This window comes from Tiliqua scincoides, chromosome 9 (assembly GCF_035046505.1).
Source record: "Tiliqua scincoides isolate rTilSci1 chromosome 9, rTilSci1.hap2, whole genome shotgun sequence".
NCBI classification, from domain to species: domain Eukaryota; kingdom Metazoa; phylum Chordata; class Lepidosauria; order Squamata; family Scincidae; genus Tiliqua; species Tiliqua scincoides.
The window spans coordinates 45,617,987-45,638,515 of NC_089829.1; the positions used below are offsets into that span (position 1 = coordinate 45,617,987).

Genomic DNA, 20,529 nt, shown 5'->3' on the forward strand with positions numbered 1-20,529 from the left:
GTGCCTGACAGCTCCATCGAACACTCCAGTTTTCCTACATAGATGTACGGATTTAAAAGCAAACATACACACAATCGGGCTGCCAGCTCGTTATCCAGAGAAAGTACACACACTGTTTAAAATTTGCCGACACAGCATGAGATGAGTAATGGCTTCTCCTGGCCGCTACTTTCCTGGCCCCATCATCTGCTCTTCGCCCCCTCCTGCTACAACAAGCAGGATTCCAGGTGCGCTGCACAGCAGTAGAAGCAGCAGTGAATGGCAGAACTGAACATAAGAACATAAGAAGAGCCCCACTGGATCAGGCCATAGGCCCATTTAGTCCAGCTTTCTGTATCTCACAGCGGCCCACCAAATGCCCCAGGGAGCACACCTGATTACAAGAGACCTGCATCCTGGTGCCCTCCCTTGCTTTGGCATTCTGACATAGCCCATTTCTAAAATCAGGAGGTTGCGCATACACATCATGGCTTGTACCCCGTAATGGATTTTTCCTCCAGAAACTTGTCCAATCCCCTTTTAAAGGCGTCCAGGCCAGTCGCCATCACCAGAGCAGACACACTGGTCTTGTCTCCCGTCAATGGGGAATTTAAAAGTATGAGATTGAGCGGCGTCCTGACTGACAGTTGCTTTGACAGGCAGATGGCCTGTTGGATGTCCAGAAACTCGGCTGATGCGGGGGTTAAGAACAAGCTTTCAGAATCCCTGTTCATCTGATAGCCATCACAGCTGGGGGGGAAGCAGCATTCCTCTAGCTTAGAAGCCATGTAAGGTGTGTGCGTGTGTTGTATAAACAGCAGTTCCACTGCTTGAAAGCTGTGTGTGTGATGTTTAAACCACTAATGTTGGGTTTTCCCCAGTGTAAACGACAGGTGGATCAGGGATCTGAGCTGATCATGCAGGGAGGGTGTGTGCCGACCACCTCCACTTGGTTCCCTCTTAGGTGTACAGCAGAGTGAATGCACACCTCCAAGCCAAGCTCTGCACAGCTTAGCAATCTGAAAGATTGGTGATGATGTGCTAGCCGAACTTTTGGAGGCAACATCACAACGCAGTTGCGACACCATGCAGCTGTGAAAGGGGTCTACACACCGATGTGGACCCCTGTAAGGAGTCCTGCCTGACTGACTACCACAGTCCCAATTCCAGCTGCTTTTGGCTAAAGAAAACCTAACAGCACAGTCCTATGCATAGAAGTAAACCCTACCTACTTCAGTGAGATACTCCTGGGTAAGCGTGTAGTGCAGTGGTTCTCACACATTTAGCACTGGGACCCACTTTTTAGAATGAGAATCTGTCAGGACCCACCAGAAATGATGTCATGACCGGAAGTGACATCACCAAGCAGGAACATTTTTAACAATCCTATCCTGCAATCCTACCCACACTTACCCAGGAGTAAGTCCCATTGACCATCATTGTTAAAAGCATATACAGAAAAGCCTGTCTGTACAGGTCTGTAACATTTCCCCAAATGCAGTCACATACCATCAAGTCTAATACGAGTCTAATACAAGTCTAATACATTAAAAATAAAATATTGAAATGAATGGGGACCCACCTGAAATTGGCTCGCAACCCACCTAGTGGGTCCCGACCCACAGTTTGAGTAACACTAGTGTGGTGGATTTCAGACTAAGCCCATCAAGGATAACAATGCTTAAACATCACATGGGGTTTGGCCCTCTCACAACAGAGGTGGTGGCAAATTAAAGCCAAGCACCTTGAACTTGCAAGGTGCATCTCTCTGGGGATCTGGTGTGGAGTGGCAGATCTACTGTGTGTACAAAGATCTGCTGCTGAACGCCTCTTCATATGCATTGCCAGCATATATGCAAATCAAGCAGATATTACAAAGAAGGCCAGTCCCCAGTGCTCTCTTTCTTCCAAAGGAAACCCAAGCCCTGGAGCGCTCTTCCTGAAATGCTCAGGGATGAGTGGCACATGCAACAGTTCTGCTCTGGGGCTTGCAGCACAGCCACCTTTGAAATGAAAACAGCAGCGGTGCAACGCTTTCTTGTATTAATCCCAGGGACCCTCCTGCTAAGAATGGCAGCAGCTCTGGTTCAGGGCTCTCATTAGCCAAGGCAGTTTCCAATCAACTGGTAACAGGAGGAGTGTTCCTTGGCAAAATTCCAGGTCTCATGAAAAGCCAACCCTTGTTCAAGCCCACAAACCAGCCAGAGGGAGCAGAGTGACTTACTGCATCACAGAGTCACCACACAGGTTATTTTTATACCTGATGCTTTGCTATGAATTACTAATCTTGTCTCTTGTGTTCTTGCTGCCTTACCCACTGGATCTCCTCTCGGAAAGGAAGGCCACTGTAATCGCAGAGGGCTGCATACGTCTCTGAAAAGCCACCTGCCAATGATAGCAGAAGTTAAATATTACAGCAGGAGTCCAAGGAAGTGTCTGTGCAGGGAAGGGAAGCATTTGTAAGAGAGAGAACCAAACCATTTAGGGATTCAAAGGGGAAAATAAGTGCTGTTGGGTTATAGCCAATGTGGTCCAGGGAACTTGGAAGATCTGCCTTCAAATCCCAGAATCAACCCTGCTGAGTCAACAGATGGGCATTCTTTCTGCCTCAGTTCTTCATCTGTCAACTGAGAACTGCAGAGGTCTAACTCACACAAATATTCTGAAGACTAGCAAGATACTTTGTATAAGAAAAGTGTCCCAGATAACCATTTTAAGGTGAGCCACATGGTGTAGCGCAGAGGTGACCAACATAAAGAGCTTCCGTGGGCCTTATCTGACTTGTGTGATCTTTGGGGTCTCCCAACACCTGCCCTTAGCTGCTGAGATGTGCTGAAGTATCACTTCTGAAAGGGCAGCTGGTGTGATAATTGGGCTTCCTGATAACTTGAAAATATGATCAAGATTTGCATATTTTCTTTTGTGTCATTTGTAGCTAATGAGTTCCTAATAGAGAAAAAAGTGCTTATTTCTGATCAGCCCCTGCTTAATGATGTCACTTCCTGCTTAATGATATCACTTCCAACCGTCATGGTCTGCTATTTTGGTCCACTGCATGAAACAAGTTTGATACCCCTGGCGTAGCAGTTAGTGTCTCAGATTAGGACGAGGGAGATCTGGGTTGAAATTCTCACTAAATCTTGAAACTAGGTGGGCTTAGATAGTCACTACCCTCTCAGCTTAACCTATATCACAGAGATGTTCTGACAATAAAATGGGTAGGGGGAATGTGAGTGTTTATAAGATTGAAGCCTAGGACTTAATCCTACATACATTTACCTGGGACTACAGCTCACTAATCTCAATGAGACTTACTTATAGGTAAATGCGCCTAAGATTGGGCCATCAGCCTCCAGATTCCCTTCTATATAAAGGTAATACTAACCTACATGACCAAGTGCTCAAACATCACTGAGATAATGCATGTGATGTGCTTAGAACGTTCTAAACAAGATGCAAATGCTGTATGAGTGTTCCATGTATACAAGACGAGAAAGTTTCATGTCAGCCAACGACATCCTTGGCCAAAGCAGTATATCTTCTCTCACCCCAATTCCACCCCATTTTGAACTATACAAAAACACAAAATACTCAGCAGAATTCATTTGTTAGGACAGCAAATGAAGCATCTTCAAACATTTTTAAATGTCCATTTTAAGGCTGTTATTACAACTTTTGCTCAGTGTTTTCTTCCGACAGATGACCGATACAAAGGGCCTTAGACTTTGAATATTTGAGAACCTCAGAAGGTGTAGTCATGAACCAATGGGAATAATCACCTCTGTTATAATGCCCTCTCCTATTTAAATGCTAAGACATTGGCCTTCAACCTTTTTTGTGCCGCAACCCCAATAAATAAATAAAGTATGAGACTGGGGACCCACCGCCAATTCCACCCCCTCCTAGGACCCGCTCTCCCATCACTGCCCACCTGCTGCCTGCCCCCTTTCCCTGACCTCTTGTGTCTTTAAAACAACCCTATACGGTAGCAGCCTCCGCAGGAACAGCCTTAGGAACTACGGGGAAAGACAGTGAAAAGAGGCTGTGCAGGATTATATCAAGAACTCAGTTTTTATAAGGCAGGACCATAACTGGATCCAAGCCTTCTCTTGCACAGGCTTTGAAAGGTTGCCCCGACCCCACTGGAGTCCTGACCCACAGGTTGAAGAGCAGCGCACTAAGAAATATAGGAGCCTTGCCCTCCTGCAACTGCAGGCAATTTTACAGCATGTTTTTTCAAGCCTTATTTTCTCATGTAAAGATGATTACCACATGGTCTTTGGTTTTCTTGCAGTGCTCCTGCCATGGAATCTGTTATCCCTTGAATTCTCTCAAGCAAGCTGGGCCGGGCATTCTGGAGCAGATTGCTTCAAACCAGGGAACATGACATTTGAATGGAAAAGGAGAAAATAAAAAAGGCAACGTTATGAAGGGAGCTTCCACATCCACTGTATTTCTGGGTTCTTGCTCCAAGAGAAAGACTTGCAGGGCCAGGCAGTCCATGAGGCCAACTGAGATGGTTGCCTCAGGTAATGGACTGATAGGGCCACCTGCCTCTGCGTGTCTCTCTACTTCTCCTGCTCCCTGGACTAGAAGAAGGCGAGGGAAACAGACTGGAAGAAAAGCAGAGGTAAAGATTGAAATGCTGTGAGCAAAGCAGGTGAGGACTGCACATGGCCTCAGACACAAGAGGAGCATGTACCAGCACTACTTGCTGGTTGGAAGATGTCTTTTAAATACTTTTGAAAATAGGCCCTGGCTGGATAACTCTTTATGGCAGTATTATTCAAACTGTACAGCGTGGCTCTTTAGGGAGGCGCCAGGAAATCAAAGGGGAGGCGCGGGATGTCCTTGCAGTGATACAGTCACACCCCTGGGCAGAATACGAGCCCATCGCCTGTGTATTTTTTTAAAGCAGAAGAAACGGGAGTTTCTCAGCTGGGAGAGTGGCTGCTGCCATCCCGCCCTCTTCTCCCTCCACTCCGAGGCTGCCGCCTTCTGTGTTCGCTGCATGTTGTTTCCAAAGCTCTTCGACTCCAATCCCCAGCTGGCAAGTACCGAGCACGCTCGCTTGCATTCCTTAACCCTCACTGATCCTTGCCTGGTTGGTTCCTAGTTTCCAGCCTGGGATCGCTGCTCATCAAAGTGTAATCTCTCTTTTCAACCCCCTCCCTCTTCCCCCTTTCAATCTCCAAACCTTCCCGCTTTCCTTCCCTTCCCCAAATAAAAGACTTCCTATTTTACCAGTCAGCAGGGGACTTAAAGTTGTTTCCATGCACTTGGCGAAGGGGGAGGGGAGAGACAAGCACACACTTTACTTGGACAGGAGCAGAAAAAGGGGACTGTTTTTAAAGTGATTTATTAATCTTGTTGTTTGACTGAAGAGGAAAGGCTGTATTTTTAAAGTGATGAATCTTGCTATTTGAAGGGAATACTTATCAGCCATTGATGAAGTGATTGCCAGCCCAATCCTATCCACACTTTCCTGGGAGTATGCCCCATTGATTCTAACGGGACTTACTTCTGAGTAGACATGCATAGGCTTGAGCTGTGCATCTCCTAGTATAGGAGACAAATCAGCTTCCTAACCAAACCCTTATAAGCTCTGATAGATTTTCATGGTCTATTTTTGTTTTCCCCACCAGCTGCTGGAAAAATTTAATTTCATTAAATTAATAAAGGGTTCAATCTTATCCAAGGAGATGGGAGAAATGACTAGTTGGATTGGGGTCCACAGGGGTGTGTGTGTGTATAATATTGATCAGACTGGTCATTCACAAAGTTCATTTGATAAAACAGTTCTATTGGTAAGCTTACAATATATGCCTAATAAAGGTTTGTTGTATGTTGTATGTTGGTATGCTTACAAAGTTAAAAAAATGAGTCTTCCTGGACCAGACAAAATCTACCTACTCCAGCATCCTGTCTCCAACAGTGATCAGCAGCTGATCATTTATAAAGCATGAATATTGCTGTGTATTAATATATTTTTAAGATCTGCATTTAATTAATGATATGATTAATATAGTTAATATTAATATAGTCAATATATATTTAATATTATATTATAATAAATATAATATTATAATATTATATTTAATATAGTTAATATTCCTGACCACTTCCTGTTTAATGATGTCACTTCCAGCCCTCAGGAACATGATGGGGAGTCATGGCAAACAGCCACGGGGGTCAAGGGAGCCACTGGCCGGAAAAGTTTGAGTACCACTGCTGTAGGGGGTAGGAAGGGGAGGGTAGACGTAAAAGAAACCCTCATGGTAGCAAATCATCTTTACCTGGAGAGATGTTGAGGGCAATGGGGAAAAGTTTGATCTCAGTCTTGCATGGCTGAAGAAAAGCAAAGGGAAAGGCTCTCCCTTCGACAAACGGAGCCAGGAAGATCATGAGTTCAAAAGGACTGAGCAGAAGGGAGAGATAATAAAGGTACACCAGGGAAAAGGAGATTGCTGGGCTCAAAACAATACATTTGTTGAAGTTACCCATATATGCCTGTCAGGTCTTGTTGACAGCCTTCCTTAAGAGCACAGAAAATGCTTCTTCTGAACAAGATTCAGCTAGTGAGAAAATCCAAAAGGGGCATTCATCTCTAAGGAGCTGGTCCTGTGCTGGGCTCATCTATCTGCACCTGTGAGCTTATAGCCCTTTATTTTTTTTTTTTTAAAGACTTCCAAACCCAGGAGCTATTTGTTAAAGTGATATCACACTGGTTAGCTTTACCCTATAGCAGTGGCAAATGGTATTTCTTACGTTTTAAGAGAGCACCCCCAAACCCCAAGGGATTGTACAAACAGAAGGCTACTGAAAATAAAAAGGAGCATTAAACCATCAAGGTGGGACAGAAAAGCATTTAAAAGTTTTCAGAATCTACCATGAAAGTTCAGAATTGTACTGTTTACAGTACACAGTAGTCCTGTGATATAAACTGATTAATCAGAAAAATAAATATAAGAACACAATGCCCTCTGTTTTTCACACGCCTTTATATCTACATGTTTTTGTATGTACAGCATAACCACAGTAATGCATTCTTGTGCTCCCCCCCCCCGGGGTAGCCAACTAGTACTATAGGAGTATACAGTTTTACTATTGATATATATGGCTTTGCAGGTCATTCCTGTATATATTTGCATAGGCCTGTTTTTTCATGTGTGTAATGAGTAATATAATTGTGGATGCACTTTGCCATCTGCATTTATGAGATTTTTCTGCAATACATTTGCAATTCATGTTCAGTAGATCTTAACATGTTTTTCTATTCCAGCGGGAGAGGAATGTTTGGGGTATTGCTGACAAAAATAAAAAATGGAGGCGTCAAATAAACACCTCTTGACTTGACTAATCCCAGATCTGCCTTAACTTTGCTGAAACTGCCTTAACCTTTGCTGGATCCAAAAATCCAGCGCACAGCCTCAGATCTTCTCATGTTTTGGTGGTTATCAAGTACATACAACACTCTTACCCTGGTGAAGAATCTGGGAAGATCTTCTTAAGGGACACAACCATATGGATCACCACCTGCTCCAATTCATCCAATGACAAGAACCCAAATTCATAGGAAGATGCATCTGTTTCTATGACAACCTGGAGAGATGAGGGGGAAAGATAGCAGGAATGGTGTTTCCCAGGGCTTCTCTACTAGTTCTCTCCCTGCTTCATTAATGAAAACTAATTCAGAACCCAAATGTAGGCTCCCAACACACTGGTATTACTCTTGACATTTACCAATAAGTAAATCCTGTTGAAGTCTGTAGGTGGTCTTGAGGCATGAAGCCACCTTCCTCTCTCAGGTGCAGTTTGTAATATGTAGAGAGGAATATGGTTCTGCGTTACAGGGTTGCAGCAACTGAACCAGCCCAAGACCTGTTGGCACCATTAGGAAAGGGATTGAAAATAAGGGCCCAGTCCTACCCAACTTTCCAGAGCCTATGTAGCTATAATGCAGTTAGTGTTCCTTGAAGATGTCTCTGTGGTTGCCTTTCTCCTGCAGGATGCAGCACATGTCCCTTTGGCATGGCTACATCAGTGCTGAAAAGTTGGATAGGATTGGGCCCTGAGTCTGTTAATATAGTATATATTGCCCCTATATCAATCTATGGTGCAACCTCAACTGAAATATTTTGCACAGTTCTGGTCAGGTGATGAAAGGCACCCACTTCCACCTCCATGTTTCCTTCTGCCTCCACTTACTGGACTGGAAAAAGATGAGGAAAAGGAGAGGAGTGAGACTGAACTGGGAGGAGGCAGAATGGCAGCTAAGATGCTAGCAGTCAAGTTTTCGCATGTCCCCCAAGAGCTGGGTGGTCAGCACTGGATCCTTACATAAGAAACTCTGAGCTACTAAAGGAAGGATAAGATACTGTATAAACAAATATGTCAGGTCTTTAATAAAAGGCAGAAGAATTTCAAATATGGCAAAAAAATTATGTGGAAAGCAAGTACATAAAAACCATCCATTACTATGTGCCTGAAGAACAAACCTGGCACCAAATGAGCCAAATGAGGTGTGTGGCCTTATAACGATGCAACTGGCTAGAGGCTCCATTTCACGTTCTTCGCAATTCCCTAATCTGATTAGTAAAGACTGCAGGATGCATCCAGCTGCCGCCATGGCTGGCAAACCACTCAGACTCAGGCTAACGGCAAAGTCTGAATCAATAGCAAAGCAACCTTGGTCACTTTGCAAAAAGTTTTATTCCAAATACCTCCTTTCCATTTGTTGGTTGTGTGGGGCAAAGGATTGAAAATTTATCGATCTGGTTGATCGATAGACCAGATCTCAGGCGTGAGGTCTGGTCTAGAGGGTAGAGCCTCCGTTAGCCCAAAGATAACATCAGAAGGTCGCCAATTCGAGAACACCGGCAGCTCCCTGAACAGCGAGACCTTGAAGCAGCTGACAAGCCGAGCCAAGTTATTCCATCTGCTCTTCGGGTGAGCGAAGAAGCGTCTTGGCTGCCCTCAATGTGAGAGGTGAAGGAGCTGCTTGTCAGCCTGCATGGGAGGCACTGGAGGCCAGAAGTGAGATCAGACCCGGAAAATCCATCTGAAATGTTGTGTAGTTCTTGAAAGAGAGAACCTCTACGATTGTAAAAAATCCCCTTGAGGGATTTAGAAACGCCTGCCTATGTAAACCGCCTTGAATAAAGTCAGAGGAGTAATCCGATGACCAGAAAGACGGGATATAAATATCTAGTTATTATTAGTTATTATTATTATATTGCATATGTGCTAGCTAGCTTCCCTGTACAAGGCTTTGAGACAGTTTGGAACATGTTACTGCTAAATTTGGATGGGCTTGGGTAGTGGGGTAGTGATCTACTGTTGTCCTACCATTCACTAATCTAGTTCCTACAAAACTGGAGGACACCCACCCTATCACTCTCTCATACAGCCTCTGTTTGGCATGCCAAAGTTAGGTTCAATCTTTGGTAATGCTGCAAAAAAACAAACAAAAACCAAAAAAACATCTGAACCCTGGAGAGTTGTTGAATCAATAGCAAAGATACTGAGCAAGATGGGTCCATGATATAAGGTAGCAGTGTGTGTCCTCCCCATACCCTCCAACATTTCACAGACAAAATCAGGAGCACACTTGTAAACACTCAATCTTTGTACCAAGGATTAATACCTAAGCTGCCCTAGCAAGCACGGTGGAAAGCTCTACTCCAGGGGTGGGCAAACTTTAACTTTAGAGATCCTGGACCTTTAACAATTGTATTGAAGAGGGAATTTCAGATGACAAACTACACCTGCTGAAATTCTCTCTCCTACACATCCATCTGATGTGTGCCATAAAATACTTGTACATGGATCATACAACAGTCATTTCAATGTCTCTGCAATAGGCTGTCTTCAGCTGGTTTAAAAGTAAGAAGGCTGTCTGCTCTTTTGCTTAAGGTTACACTAGAAAAACCTAATTGCCCAACAATGAACTACCAACAGTGCAAACTATACTTCAGCAACTGCAGGGTATGAAATGGCAGTGGTACCTTAATGCTCATGTGCATGCATTTACTTGCGTGTGCACTAGAGAGAAAGTGTGCCCAGTTTGGGACTGAACTTTTCAAAGTGTTGAACAAAGGAGCTGAACCCCCGAAGAATGACGGCTGTATCAACTTACGCTAAAAAAAATTAACAACTCTCCAAAGGCAGAAAGAGGGATTTTTTAAAAAGGAACAGTGAATTCCTGAGGATAGATGTCAGAAAAAGGAATGAGGCTGATGTTGGTTCCTAGTTTGTTTGGGCTGCTCATACAGCTCTGTATTGGATAAGGATCTGAGAATTAGTAACTGGCTCATTGGCCAGGTGCAATAGGATTCATCCCTGGCAAAAGGGAACATTTGGAGCGTTTGACCCTAGAGAAATCAAACTGGAATTTTGGAGACGGAAATGGCACTTCCATCCCGGTGTTAATTCAAGCATAAGAAACTGGATTTTAGTCCAAGAGAGACTGTTGTCTCCTGCCCTTTGGCTGCTAGAGATGAATAATTTTTAATGACATTGAACTGGCTATTTAATGTCAGTGCAATCAACCATTTTCCTGGCTCTGCTCCTGTAGTTTTTACAGCAGCTTGACACACAGAAATTAAGCAGATTTAGAAGTCTTCCTGTCACTTTATTTCCATGCTAAGAAAAGCTTGGCCTGCTTAATTTTGGAACGGCAAGCTTGTTGCAACTAGCAAGGGAGCAGAGCTGGCAAAAACAGTGTCCTGATCTTGAAGGCTTAATTAAAACAGAATGTTTGAGATATACAGGTTTGTGCTCAGTGTGCACTTCTGATGGCTTTGGAATATTGATCCAGCGGGAAATGCATCTGCTGGACCCTGGGCCTGCAGGGAGGGGAAGGAAAGGAGTTCTCAGTGCAGGGGGTACATCACAATACCTGCAACATGCACTCACCTGGTTAGTGTCTTTTATCCTGATCTTCTGCACTGCTAGGAAGCTGAAGCTAACTTGTACCTGCAGGTAGAGACATGCAAAAATGAATTTACACCCTTACCTTCAAAGTATAGGCATCCCCTGGTATCCGTGGTGGGTACATTCCTGCCCTCCCTGCAGATACCAGAAACCATGACTAGGAACCATATCTCTGCAGTTCCCTGTGCCCCCCCATACCCATTACTTTTGTTTATCTTCATTATGTTGGCACAAAGCAATAACATGTCTTGCTTTAACCAAATGCTCTAAGCAGAAAGCTTATAGCAAGACAGGTAGGCAGGCAGCCTGCAGGCTAGAAGGGAAATAAGAGCAAATGTTAACTTCCTGCTTCCTGTTCCACTCTAGCCTACAAGCGGCCTGCCTGCCTGTTTGTCTTGCTATGAACTTTCAGCTTATTGCAAGACACGTTATTGCTTTATAAGAAGAGACTGGGGAGGAAAGAAGGTGGCAGTGACTCCAGCTCTTTTCTTGATCACAGCAGTGGTAGAGCTGGAGGACAAGGAGGTCAGCCTGATGGAAGGTAAAAGGTCTGTCACTTATGTTAGAGTTTAATGGGGAAGCTCACATGTCAAATGTTCTTTCCACAACAGAACATTCTGATAAGACTATGCAGGCACAATCAATAGGCCTTTGTGCTCCGAAGAAGAGGAGAAAAAAAGGTTTGTGATTTTAAAATCGGTCTGTTTTGCTTTTTAACACACAGGATCAGTATCATTACTTCAAGCTCAGACACCTTATATATATGCATGTAGGTAGCTAGCTATATAATTTTCAGCATTTTAACCCAGTTTTGGTGCCTAAACAAGGGTAACTAATATATAACATTATCTTAAGTAAGTTTTAGTGGTCTAACTGCATTAAAAGGGTCTCGGAAGACATAACATCAAAGCCATTTCCAGTTAACATCAAAGGTCAGGTTCCCAGAGAAAAAGCATAAGGCAGCAATTTTTTTTTTTGCTGAGCCCGCAAACCCCATGGCAAGTAAGTTGCATTTCAAGGATTCTTTGGCTACATGAAGATGATGTCATAAGATAAGGTCAGTTTTGAGCAAAATTGAAATTGCAGTACCACCTACTGACTGCTCAAAATCTGTAAATTGTATATGTTGAATGTAATTTGAACAACTGGTGACTTGTAACCCACCAATCAAATGTCTAAGACTATCCTGAGCCAATGAGAAATGAGAAATGTACATGTCTCAAGGAGGGAACTCGAAATTGCAATAAAAGAGAGAGATTCAGACTGGAAAGAACCCTTTTGCAGAATTCTGACTCTCACATTCACTCTCAATGCTTGGAAAAAATCCCTTGAGACGCTGGTTTGATGGGAATACAATAAACGCTCGGAACTTATCACCACTCTTGCCTACTGAGTTTGCTTTTGAACCTTGCAACATCAGGGAACACCCTGTAACATCTGGGAACACCCTGTAACAAGCCCTCCTCCTCTTGCATGTTCCAAACAAAATGTGCAAGAGAAGCAGCCAGATAGAGTTGCTGGAAGGGCGATGGGCCAGGGGACTTGGCAGGTGAGTGCAGGACATCCTCATCCAGCTTGCTGCTTCCCACAGCCCACCACCTAAAGCAAGAGGTTCAGCTGGCTGCATGGCTGAGCCATCCCCTGGATGCACTCCACGTGCATTTGGTTCTTCAGGTAGAAAATGAGGCATGAAAAGCAGTCCTCAGAGTGACACAAGCATCCTTCCATTGGAGAGTACTGCTTCCCTCCAGGTGTAGACAAATTTTGCAAGAGAGAAGCTACATATTATACAAGGACATCTGCAAGAGGGATCTGAAGGCCTTAGGAATGGACCTCAACAAGTGGGAAACCCTGGCCTCTGAGTGGCCCACTTGGAGGCAGGCTGTGCAGCATGGCCTTTCCCAGTTTGAAGAGATGCTTGGCCAACAGACTGAGGCAAAGAGGCAAAGAAGGAAGGCCCACAGCCAGGGAGACAGACCAGGGACAGACTGCACTTGCTCCCGGTGTGGAAGGGATTGTCACTCCCGAATTGGCCTTTTCAGCCCCACTAGACGCTGTTCCAGAACCACCTTTCAGAGCGCGATACCAGAGTCTTTCGAGACTGAAGGTTGCCAACAACATACATCAGAAGGGAGCCAATAGTGTTGGTTAGGATGTGCCAAGAAGCAGAGGATTAAGAGAAAAGAAACCTGAATGGCCATGAGCTACAGAATGAAAGAGTAGGAAATCGTACTACCATTTTAAATGCACACAGAGGGACATGATCTATATTAATGTAGTTAATAAAACATGATGAGGAGTTTTGTTAATTTACCATTCTGTGCAGCCTAAGATTAGGTGGGCACTCCTGGGGTCGCGGGTGGTATATATGGCAGTGGGATTCTTATATCTACTTCTGTTTAATATTGTCAAACATGTTCTGGGACGGATTGCCATGCTTTGGAAACCATCTATAAAGGCTGACTGTGCCAAGGTCGGTGAGTCACAGTAAAAATGCCAGATTAACATCCTCTCCACGTGAAGCTTAATATAGTCATTGGATTTATATCCGACCGACGTGGCTCACGGGCTCTCGGGGCGGCAATATCCTTGGATGTGGCATGCATTCCGTTTCCCAAATGTTCAATATTTTGCTGCAGGATTTGCTGCTGTAATTTTTCTTTCTAAGAGAAAAAACAGCTTTCGGGTCTTTTCTCCCTGTCTAGTTTCAAGAAGGGGATGTGGCTGCATTTGTCCAGGGTTGGCCCAAGATCTCCTGGTTCCTGAGGGGTGCACCAAATGCTGCACCCCCTTTACCCGATGGAACCACTGGCCAGTGCTTCTATTGCTCCTTTTCCTGCTCCCTGGATTCAAAAATAAAGAGGAAAATATTGCAGAAGAGGAGGTGTATTTATTATTATTAACAGTATTTATATACTGCTTTTCAACAGAAGTTCACAAAGCGGTTTACAGAGAAAAATCAAATAACAAATGGCTCCCTGTCCCAAAAGGGCTCACAATCTAACAGATGCAAAACACCAGCAGGCAGCCACTAGAAAAGACACTGTTGGGGTGAGGAGGGCCAGTTACTCTCCCCCTGCTAAATAAAAGAGAAGCACCCGCTTGAAAAAGTGCCTCTTACCCAATTAGCAAGTGTAGAGAAGAAGAAAGCTGTGGGCTAGAGTGTAGAGCAGGGGTCTCCAAACTATTGCCCATGGGCTGGACTGAGAAATCAGCTCGGGTGTGGTACGGTGGTGCTTACCATTTTGCCTCACTGCCTCCCATTTTTGTGCCTCATCTGTGCAGAAACTCGCGATAGGCAGCAGCATCCCTCGGGAAATTGGGGCACAGAGCCTTCTGGGACAATCAGCAGTGGAAGCGGAAGTGTGTGAGTTTCTGCACAGATCAGATGCGAAAACCAGAGGCGATGAGGTGGAATGATCAGACTTCACCACCACTGCACCATGCCCAAGTTGATTTTCTTGGTGCACTGCAGGTCATGGGTTCCTGAAGGTTGGGAAACACTGACCAGTTCCAATGTTTTATTCCTAATAGGAAACAGCAGGAGCTCCTTCATTCATGTGGTCTCTGTAAATACTGTTAAGTTGTACACGTCTAGGTTTGCGAAAACCACATGATAAGAACATAAGAACAGCCCCGCTGGATCAGGCCAAAGGCCCATCTAGTCACAGCGGCCCACCAAATGATGGAGCATGGTACAGAAGCAGATCCACTTCCTGCTTGCTTTGAGCGAACAGGAAGTGGATATATGCAGCTTGCATCTGTGGTGGGCTGGAGGGAGGCAGTGACGGACTCATGGTGTTTGGTACCCCAAATCCATTGCCCCCCTGCCCCCCTGCATCTGTTGCTGATGCAAGCTACATCAGATCACCTCTTGGCTAACCTGGTGATGTCACAATGGTAAAAAATGGCAGAAAAAGATTTGGTACTTGGCTGAGGCCCAGAGGCAAAAGTGGCAGAATACAGCAGCAAATGGGCAGGGCTCAGTGGTAGATACCCCAATAAATAGATTGTTTGTCACCTATTCTCCTGAGAAAAATGCAAAAAGCCAGAGAAGCATGGTCATTTTGAGAAAGCTGGCAACCTCCAGTTCACAGGCTTACCTGGGCAAGAGAAAGAGAGATCTTGTTTGGAAGACCTGCACAGACCATGGATAGAACAAGACTTACCTTGAGTGGAAGTTTTGCCAGCAGGACAAATGCTCGCCAAGGCATCAAAGCCTGAGTGGAAAGACAAGCAGACACGAAGAGGCTGAGGCTCAATTGTGTTTCCTTTCACACTTAGTACAAAACAGGAACTTATGTGGTTCTTCTCCCTGGGACCTCCATATTCAACATTTGTCACTGCAGGCAAATGCTGCACCTATCATTGACAGACTCCAACTGTGTATCACTTTGGGTGGTCCTAACAGAGGTGTTTTCAGATTGTGGCTTTGGGATATTTTTTCTAATGAATCCACATGGCTGTGTATGGTTCTTTTGGATATTGTAAGGGTGCAGAAACAAGCACACTGGCAGTACCAGATTCATAGCAACATTAGTCTCAGGTGATGGGAGGTGAAGGTGCCACTAGTTAATTATTTCTGTTGGGAGGAAGATGCTGATGTCAAGAAAGATCTACTTCAGTATTGTGGGAACATGTTCATTTGAAAACAGCCTAGGAAAGCTAAGGCACCATGGCCTTCAACTGCATTTGGGAGAGACCTGGGAAAATTATGTCCAGACACACTGAAAACAACAGAGTGGTCAAGTAAAGCAATCCATACATACCAACACGATATCTTCAATTTTAGATTTGACAGGGAGTTGAGCAGCTTGTAAGACAACCACCGGGGCCCCTAGGAAATTGGTGATGCTTTCTGGAAAAGTGGCAGGATGAATGGATTTAGAAGAGCACATGTAGCCTGGTAAAAGCACTTCACACCCAGAAGTGAAAGGTAAGGAGAAGATCCTTGATTCCATCTGCAGCAGTGGCTCTCACACATTTAGCTCCGGGACCCGCTTTTTAGAATGAGAATCTGTCAGGACCCACCAGAACTGACATCAACAAGCAAGAACATTTTTAACAATACTAGCCTGCAATCCTGCCCACACTTACCCAGGAGTAAATCCCATTTACTATCATTGTTAAAAGAATGTACATAGTACCTTGTTAAAAGTACAGGTCTGTAACATTTCCCCAAATGCAGTCACATACCATCAAGTCTAATATATTAAAAATAAAATATTGAAATGAATAGGGACCCTCCTGAAACTGGCTTGTGACCCACACAATGGGTCCCAACCAACAGTTTGAAAAACATTGATCTACAGTACATTGATAGATAAGCTTTGGGTCTTACTTAAACTGACTCCAGCTGAATAGTGTTATGGGGAGTTTGTGCTAAAAAGTCCCAAATTCTATGTTGGCATAATTAGCAAGCCCTGCAAACTTGTATTGCATTGCCTGAATTTGGAGCAGAATGTTTTAGCATTTTAACTACATTTTTAAAGAGAGAGAATCAGAGGAAAGAATATACCCAAAAGATGGGCAGAAATTGGGGGGGGGGGGGAGGAAGAATAAGAAAATAAGATGGGGATCTGCTGGAGAACATCCAAGTTCCATCTCATTTAGCATCCTATTTCATAGTGTGACCAACAGATGCCATTATGAGGAGGGCCAGAAGTGTGACATGTCGGTCAACACAACTCTCCTGCTGTTGCTTCCCAGCAACTGGTGTTACAAGTTTCAGAACAACCAAGAGAGGGGCTGGGAGATTTGGAAATTGGCCGGAAGCTGAATTGAAGGATGATGGCACAGCTTCTGAGTACAAAAAGCTGTTTACAGACCCAGGCAGAGTTTTTTTTTTAAACAAAAGCTGGTCCCTCATTGGGGGTGGTCCTTGTGATGAAAAGTCCACTCTTCCCCTCATGTTCTGTCATTTTGTTCACTGTCCCTGGTAGATCTGTCCAGCATCCCCCCGCCCTGAGATTTTAGTAATGCCTCAGCATCCTTCAGAGACTGCTGAGCCTTCTCTGGGCAGTGGCCATTATCCTTCCATTGTCTCTGTTACTGTCCTTGGAGCAGGTTCACCTTCTTCTTGACTAGTATCCAAAGAGATTTGACTGAGAGCCAGCATATTCCAGCGTATGTCAGATACCCACCTGACATCCAACAGTGGGAAATTCAATTCTCTCCCCCCCCCCCCATCATCTCAAATGACCATTTTGTGGGTAGAGCACGTTTAATGCCCACTGGCTATAAAACTCAGGGCAACCCCCCTCCCCCGCCACCATGGAAGACTGTTGTTGGCATCCTTCAGTCTCGGAAGACTATGGTATCGCACTCTGAATAGTGTTCTGGAACAGAGTGTCCTCTCCAGTGCGCGAGGCCTGGGTAAAGTAGGTATGGAGGATAGACTGTCACCCATGCAGCAAATTCCCCCTCTCCATGTCGCTGAAATGGTCCAATGGAAAGGCAGAAGCCAATACGGTTGGTTCCAGCGGCGTCGCAGGAGTTGCCAGAACGTGACTGTGTTCAGCCACGAACTGCCTCAGGGACTCCAGCTCCGGATTTTGCCTCAAGGTTGACTCCTGAAGCCTTTTCCATAACTGGATGTAGCCACAGGGCAGTGGAGGTTTGGGATCAGGGTTTTCCTTCTCTCAGATGAGCTGCCTTCCCAGGCTGACCAGTCCCATCTACCCAGTGGCTGTTCAGTCGCCTCTTACGACAAGTACAGCCAAACTGAGGGCCTATTCTTATCCCCAGCCCCCAGGACTAGGACTAGGAAGACTAGGACTGTGTAAATGCAGTTGAGATTGAGAATGTATTCAGCTTAGCTACATCAAATGAATTTATTTCTTATCAGCTTGCTTTGTAACCACCTTGCCAACAACCTCCTGTTCGCTTTTGATACGTGCCTCATTTTTCCTTTTGCCTTCCTCCCTTTTATGTATTGCTCCTTCCACCCCCACCCCCCCAAATTTAACTCCCTGTATCTTCTTCTGGGAGGGAACAGGCTGCCAAATTGCTCTAGTTTTGCTACCATATGTCTTGATTTAAAGAGAAATTGTGGGCTCCCTATTCATCTGGGAGAGGGTTCCCCCCTAACTTTGGATGGCAGCAGTGAATCTGCCACCCGTCCCCCCTCGCAGCTTGCCCAGTACAAGGAGGGAAATAGAAAGTGGGGAGGGATGCTGTGTGCTAATCTCTAATTCCTAGGCAGTGTGCTCTAGCTAGCCCTCTCACTTTTCTCTTATAATAATATTTCCTCTTCCCTTTCAACAAAGGTTAGGAAAGTTGACCAAAGGCCCAATCTTATCCAGTTTTCCAGCTTTCCAGCACTGGTGCAACTGAACCAATGGGTTACTCATGGGATTCTGCAATTGGGGGGGGGCAGTTGTGGAGGCTTCCCCAAGGTTGCATCGGTGCTGGAAAGTTGGCTAGGATTGGGCCCCAAATCAGCAAACAATCTGCTGGTTCTTGTATGATATACTGCAACTTTCACAACTGGATTTACATTTCTTTGTGAGGGTGGGGTGTCCAGAATGTCTAAAGCCACTGTCACATTGCAAATGTTTACTATATTAAAAAAAAAGACTCTTGCAAATGATATTCCGAATTACTTGCCTTGTTCGCAGAAGGCAATGCAAATCATTGCCTGTCAAAAACAATTGTTATAAAGGACTGTTATTTTTCATTAACACCCACGTCTTTTGAGGTTTGGTTATTAGACTGCAGCTGAAGATTTCCTCTCCAACTGAGATTGCTTTGGGATTGGAAAGGAGCTCCTGAGGTGGTTGCCTTTGGCAGGACTTCTGGTTTCTGCCTGTTTAGGCTTCTATGTAAATAACAATCCACCAACCCTAGACCAGAGGATGCCACCCTGGTCACAATGGATGCTAAAGCTTCATACAAGCCACCAGCAACATTATCCTTGATGATGATACAACAGCTCCACCAGGTTTTGCCACTTTGTCCTCACGGTTAGTCCAGATTAGGGGAAAGTGTCCATCTTTACGTCAACAGCACACCCATGATTTGAAAGTATGCCAACGTTCATGGCTGACTTAGAACACGACTTCCTCAGCTCCTGGTGCATATACTGCCTGATACACACTGACAGCTGAATAATCAAGACCCACAGGCAGAAGCTCCATTTTCAGGACACCACGATGGACATAAATATTACCTTATACCAGAAACCCACTAATAGATTCCAATTTTTGCCTCAGTGGTTCTTGGTCCCCTAAAGGTTGGGGGACCTTGGTTGTAGATACATACACCAGTGGTTCTCAACCTTTAGGAGACCAAGAACCACCAAGGCAAAAATTGGAATCATTATGGACCACATCCAACAGGGTGGGCGGCTCCAGAAGTGATTGGCACATAGACACAGGCTGGAGGAGATGGTGCTGGCCCATGAGATAACACCATGAAATGGAGGTGACAGTTGCACAGGGTGTCATATCCCTTTGGCAAACCTCAGATGAAAAGCACTTATTAAGATTACCAAAGGCTAATCTTTTTTTCTTTTTCGGTAGGACCTTGTGGACCACTTTTCAAGTTCTCATAATCACAGTTTGGGAACCACCGATCTACACACTCCTAGTTTCCACGCAGAACACACCACAAAAATTCACCTCTACTCTTCTGGAAGCCTTGACAGATACAAGCTGTTAGGAGAGAACCATATTACCAGCCACAAGGTGCAGATCTGTGGAATGAGTGCCTTCTACTTTCTCATTTTATTTAGATAGCAATGATGGTGTTCTAGTCCTTGTGATTACAGAGAAAGAGCTGCTATCCACCCATAGCACTTGTTGAACAAAATCAAAGCCAAAAGCATGTGTGTGCATTAGGGTTTGAGGAGCCTCCACTTGACTGCCCCCTTTCCCCCCTCCCTCACTAATGACATTCCCTCCTTGAAACAAGCTCAGAGTTCTTGCCAGCTCTGGGCTAGAACTTAGAGCCTTAAATGGTTCAGGGGTCAAGGTATTTTTTTACATTTTTATACCACCCTTTCTCCAAGGAGCTCAGGATGGTGTACATACTTCCTCCCCTCCTTTTGTGCTCTCAACAACCCTGTGAGGGAGGTGAGGCTGGGAGACTGTGACTGGCCCAAGGTCATCCAGGAACTGCAATCTTCTGGGTCAAAACCCAACTCCTGAACCATAAAGAAAGGCTATCTAAAATTTGAGTTGACTAAAGCTATCTCTAGGACTTTCCATGGTTGGGCTGTGATGCCTCAACTTACCACGCAACTCTCCTGGAATCTCTTTGAGGGAAGCGGCCATCTTCCGGGTCCTGCTCACATCAGAAACCCGAGGCCCTCTCTGCAATGTCCCAGTCAGATCAAAGAACGCTTCTGCTTCCGTTGAGCTGCAGGTTACTAAGCAGGCGGCAGCTGCGATGCTTTCTATCTCCTCTTCACCTCAGGGTGCCTCTTCCTGTCTCCCTCTTCCACCCACCTCAAGAAAACACTATGCCAGCAGAGCAAGCAGGCAAAAGCCAAGCCCACACAGGGGGGAAGAGTACTGATGCCTGCAAATCAGTCTCAAACCCCCCTCCTCCTCTTTCCAAGGCAAAAACTTGTTACAGCCATCAACACAGAGCAACACAGAGAAGGAGCGGGAG

The 20,529-nt window shown here is 45.0% G+C and overlaps 1 protein-coding gene across 1 annotated transcript in view; it reads right to left on the reverse strand.

Annotated features, from left to right (window-relative positions):
- CARMIL2 (capping protein regulator and myosin 1 linker 2) overlaps nt 1-20,189 on the reverse strand; it is a 71,320-nt gene extending 51,131 nt beyond the window's left edge. Inside the window, exons 1-7 of the mRNA XM_066636800.1 lie at nt 20,150-20,189; nt 15,684-15,772; nt 15,084-15,134; nt 10,897-10,956; nt 7,460-7,581; nt 4,249-4,346; nt 2,294-2,364 (exon numbers count right to left, since the gene is read on the reverse strand). Coding sequence (XP_066492897.1) covers nt 2,294-2,364; nt 4,249-4,346; nt 7,460-7,581; nt 10,897-10,956; nt 15,084-15,134; nt 15,684-15,772; nt 20,150-20,189 — 531 coding nt within the window. The remainder of the gene's footprint in view (nt 1-2,293; nt 2,365-4,248; nt 4,347-7,459; nt 7,582-10,896; nt 10,957-15,083; nt 15,135-15,683; nt 15,773-20,149) is intronic.
- Between the last annotated feature and the right edge of the window lie 340 nt (nt 20,190-20,529).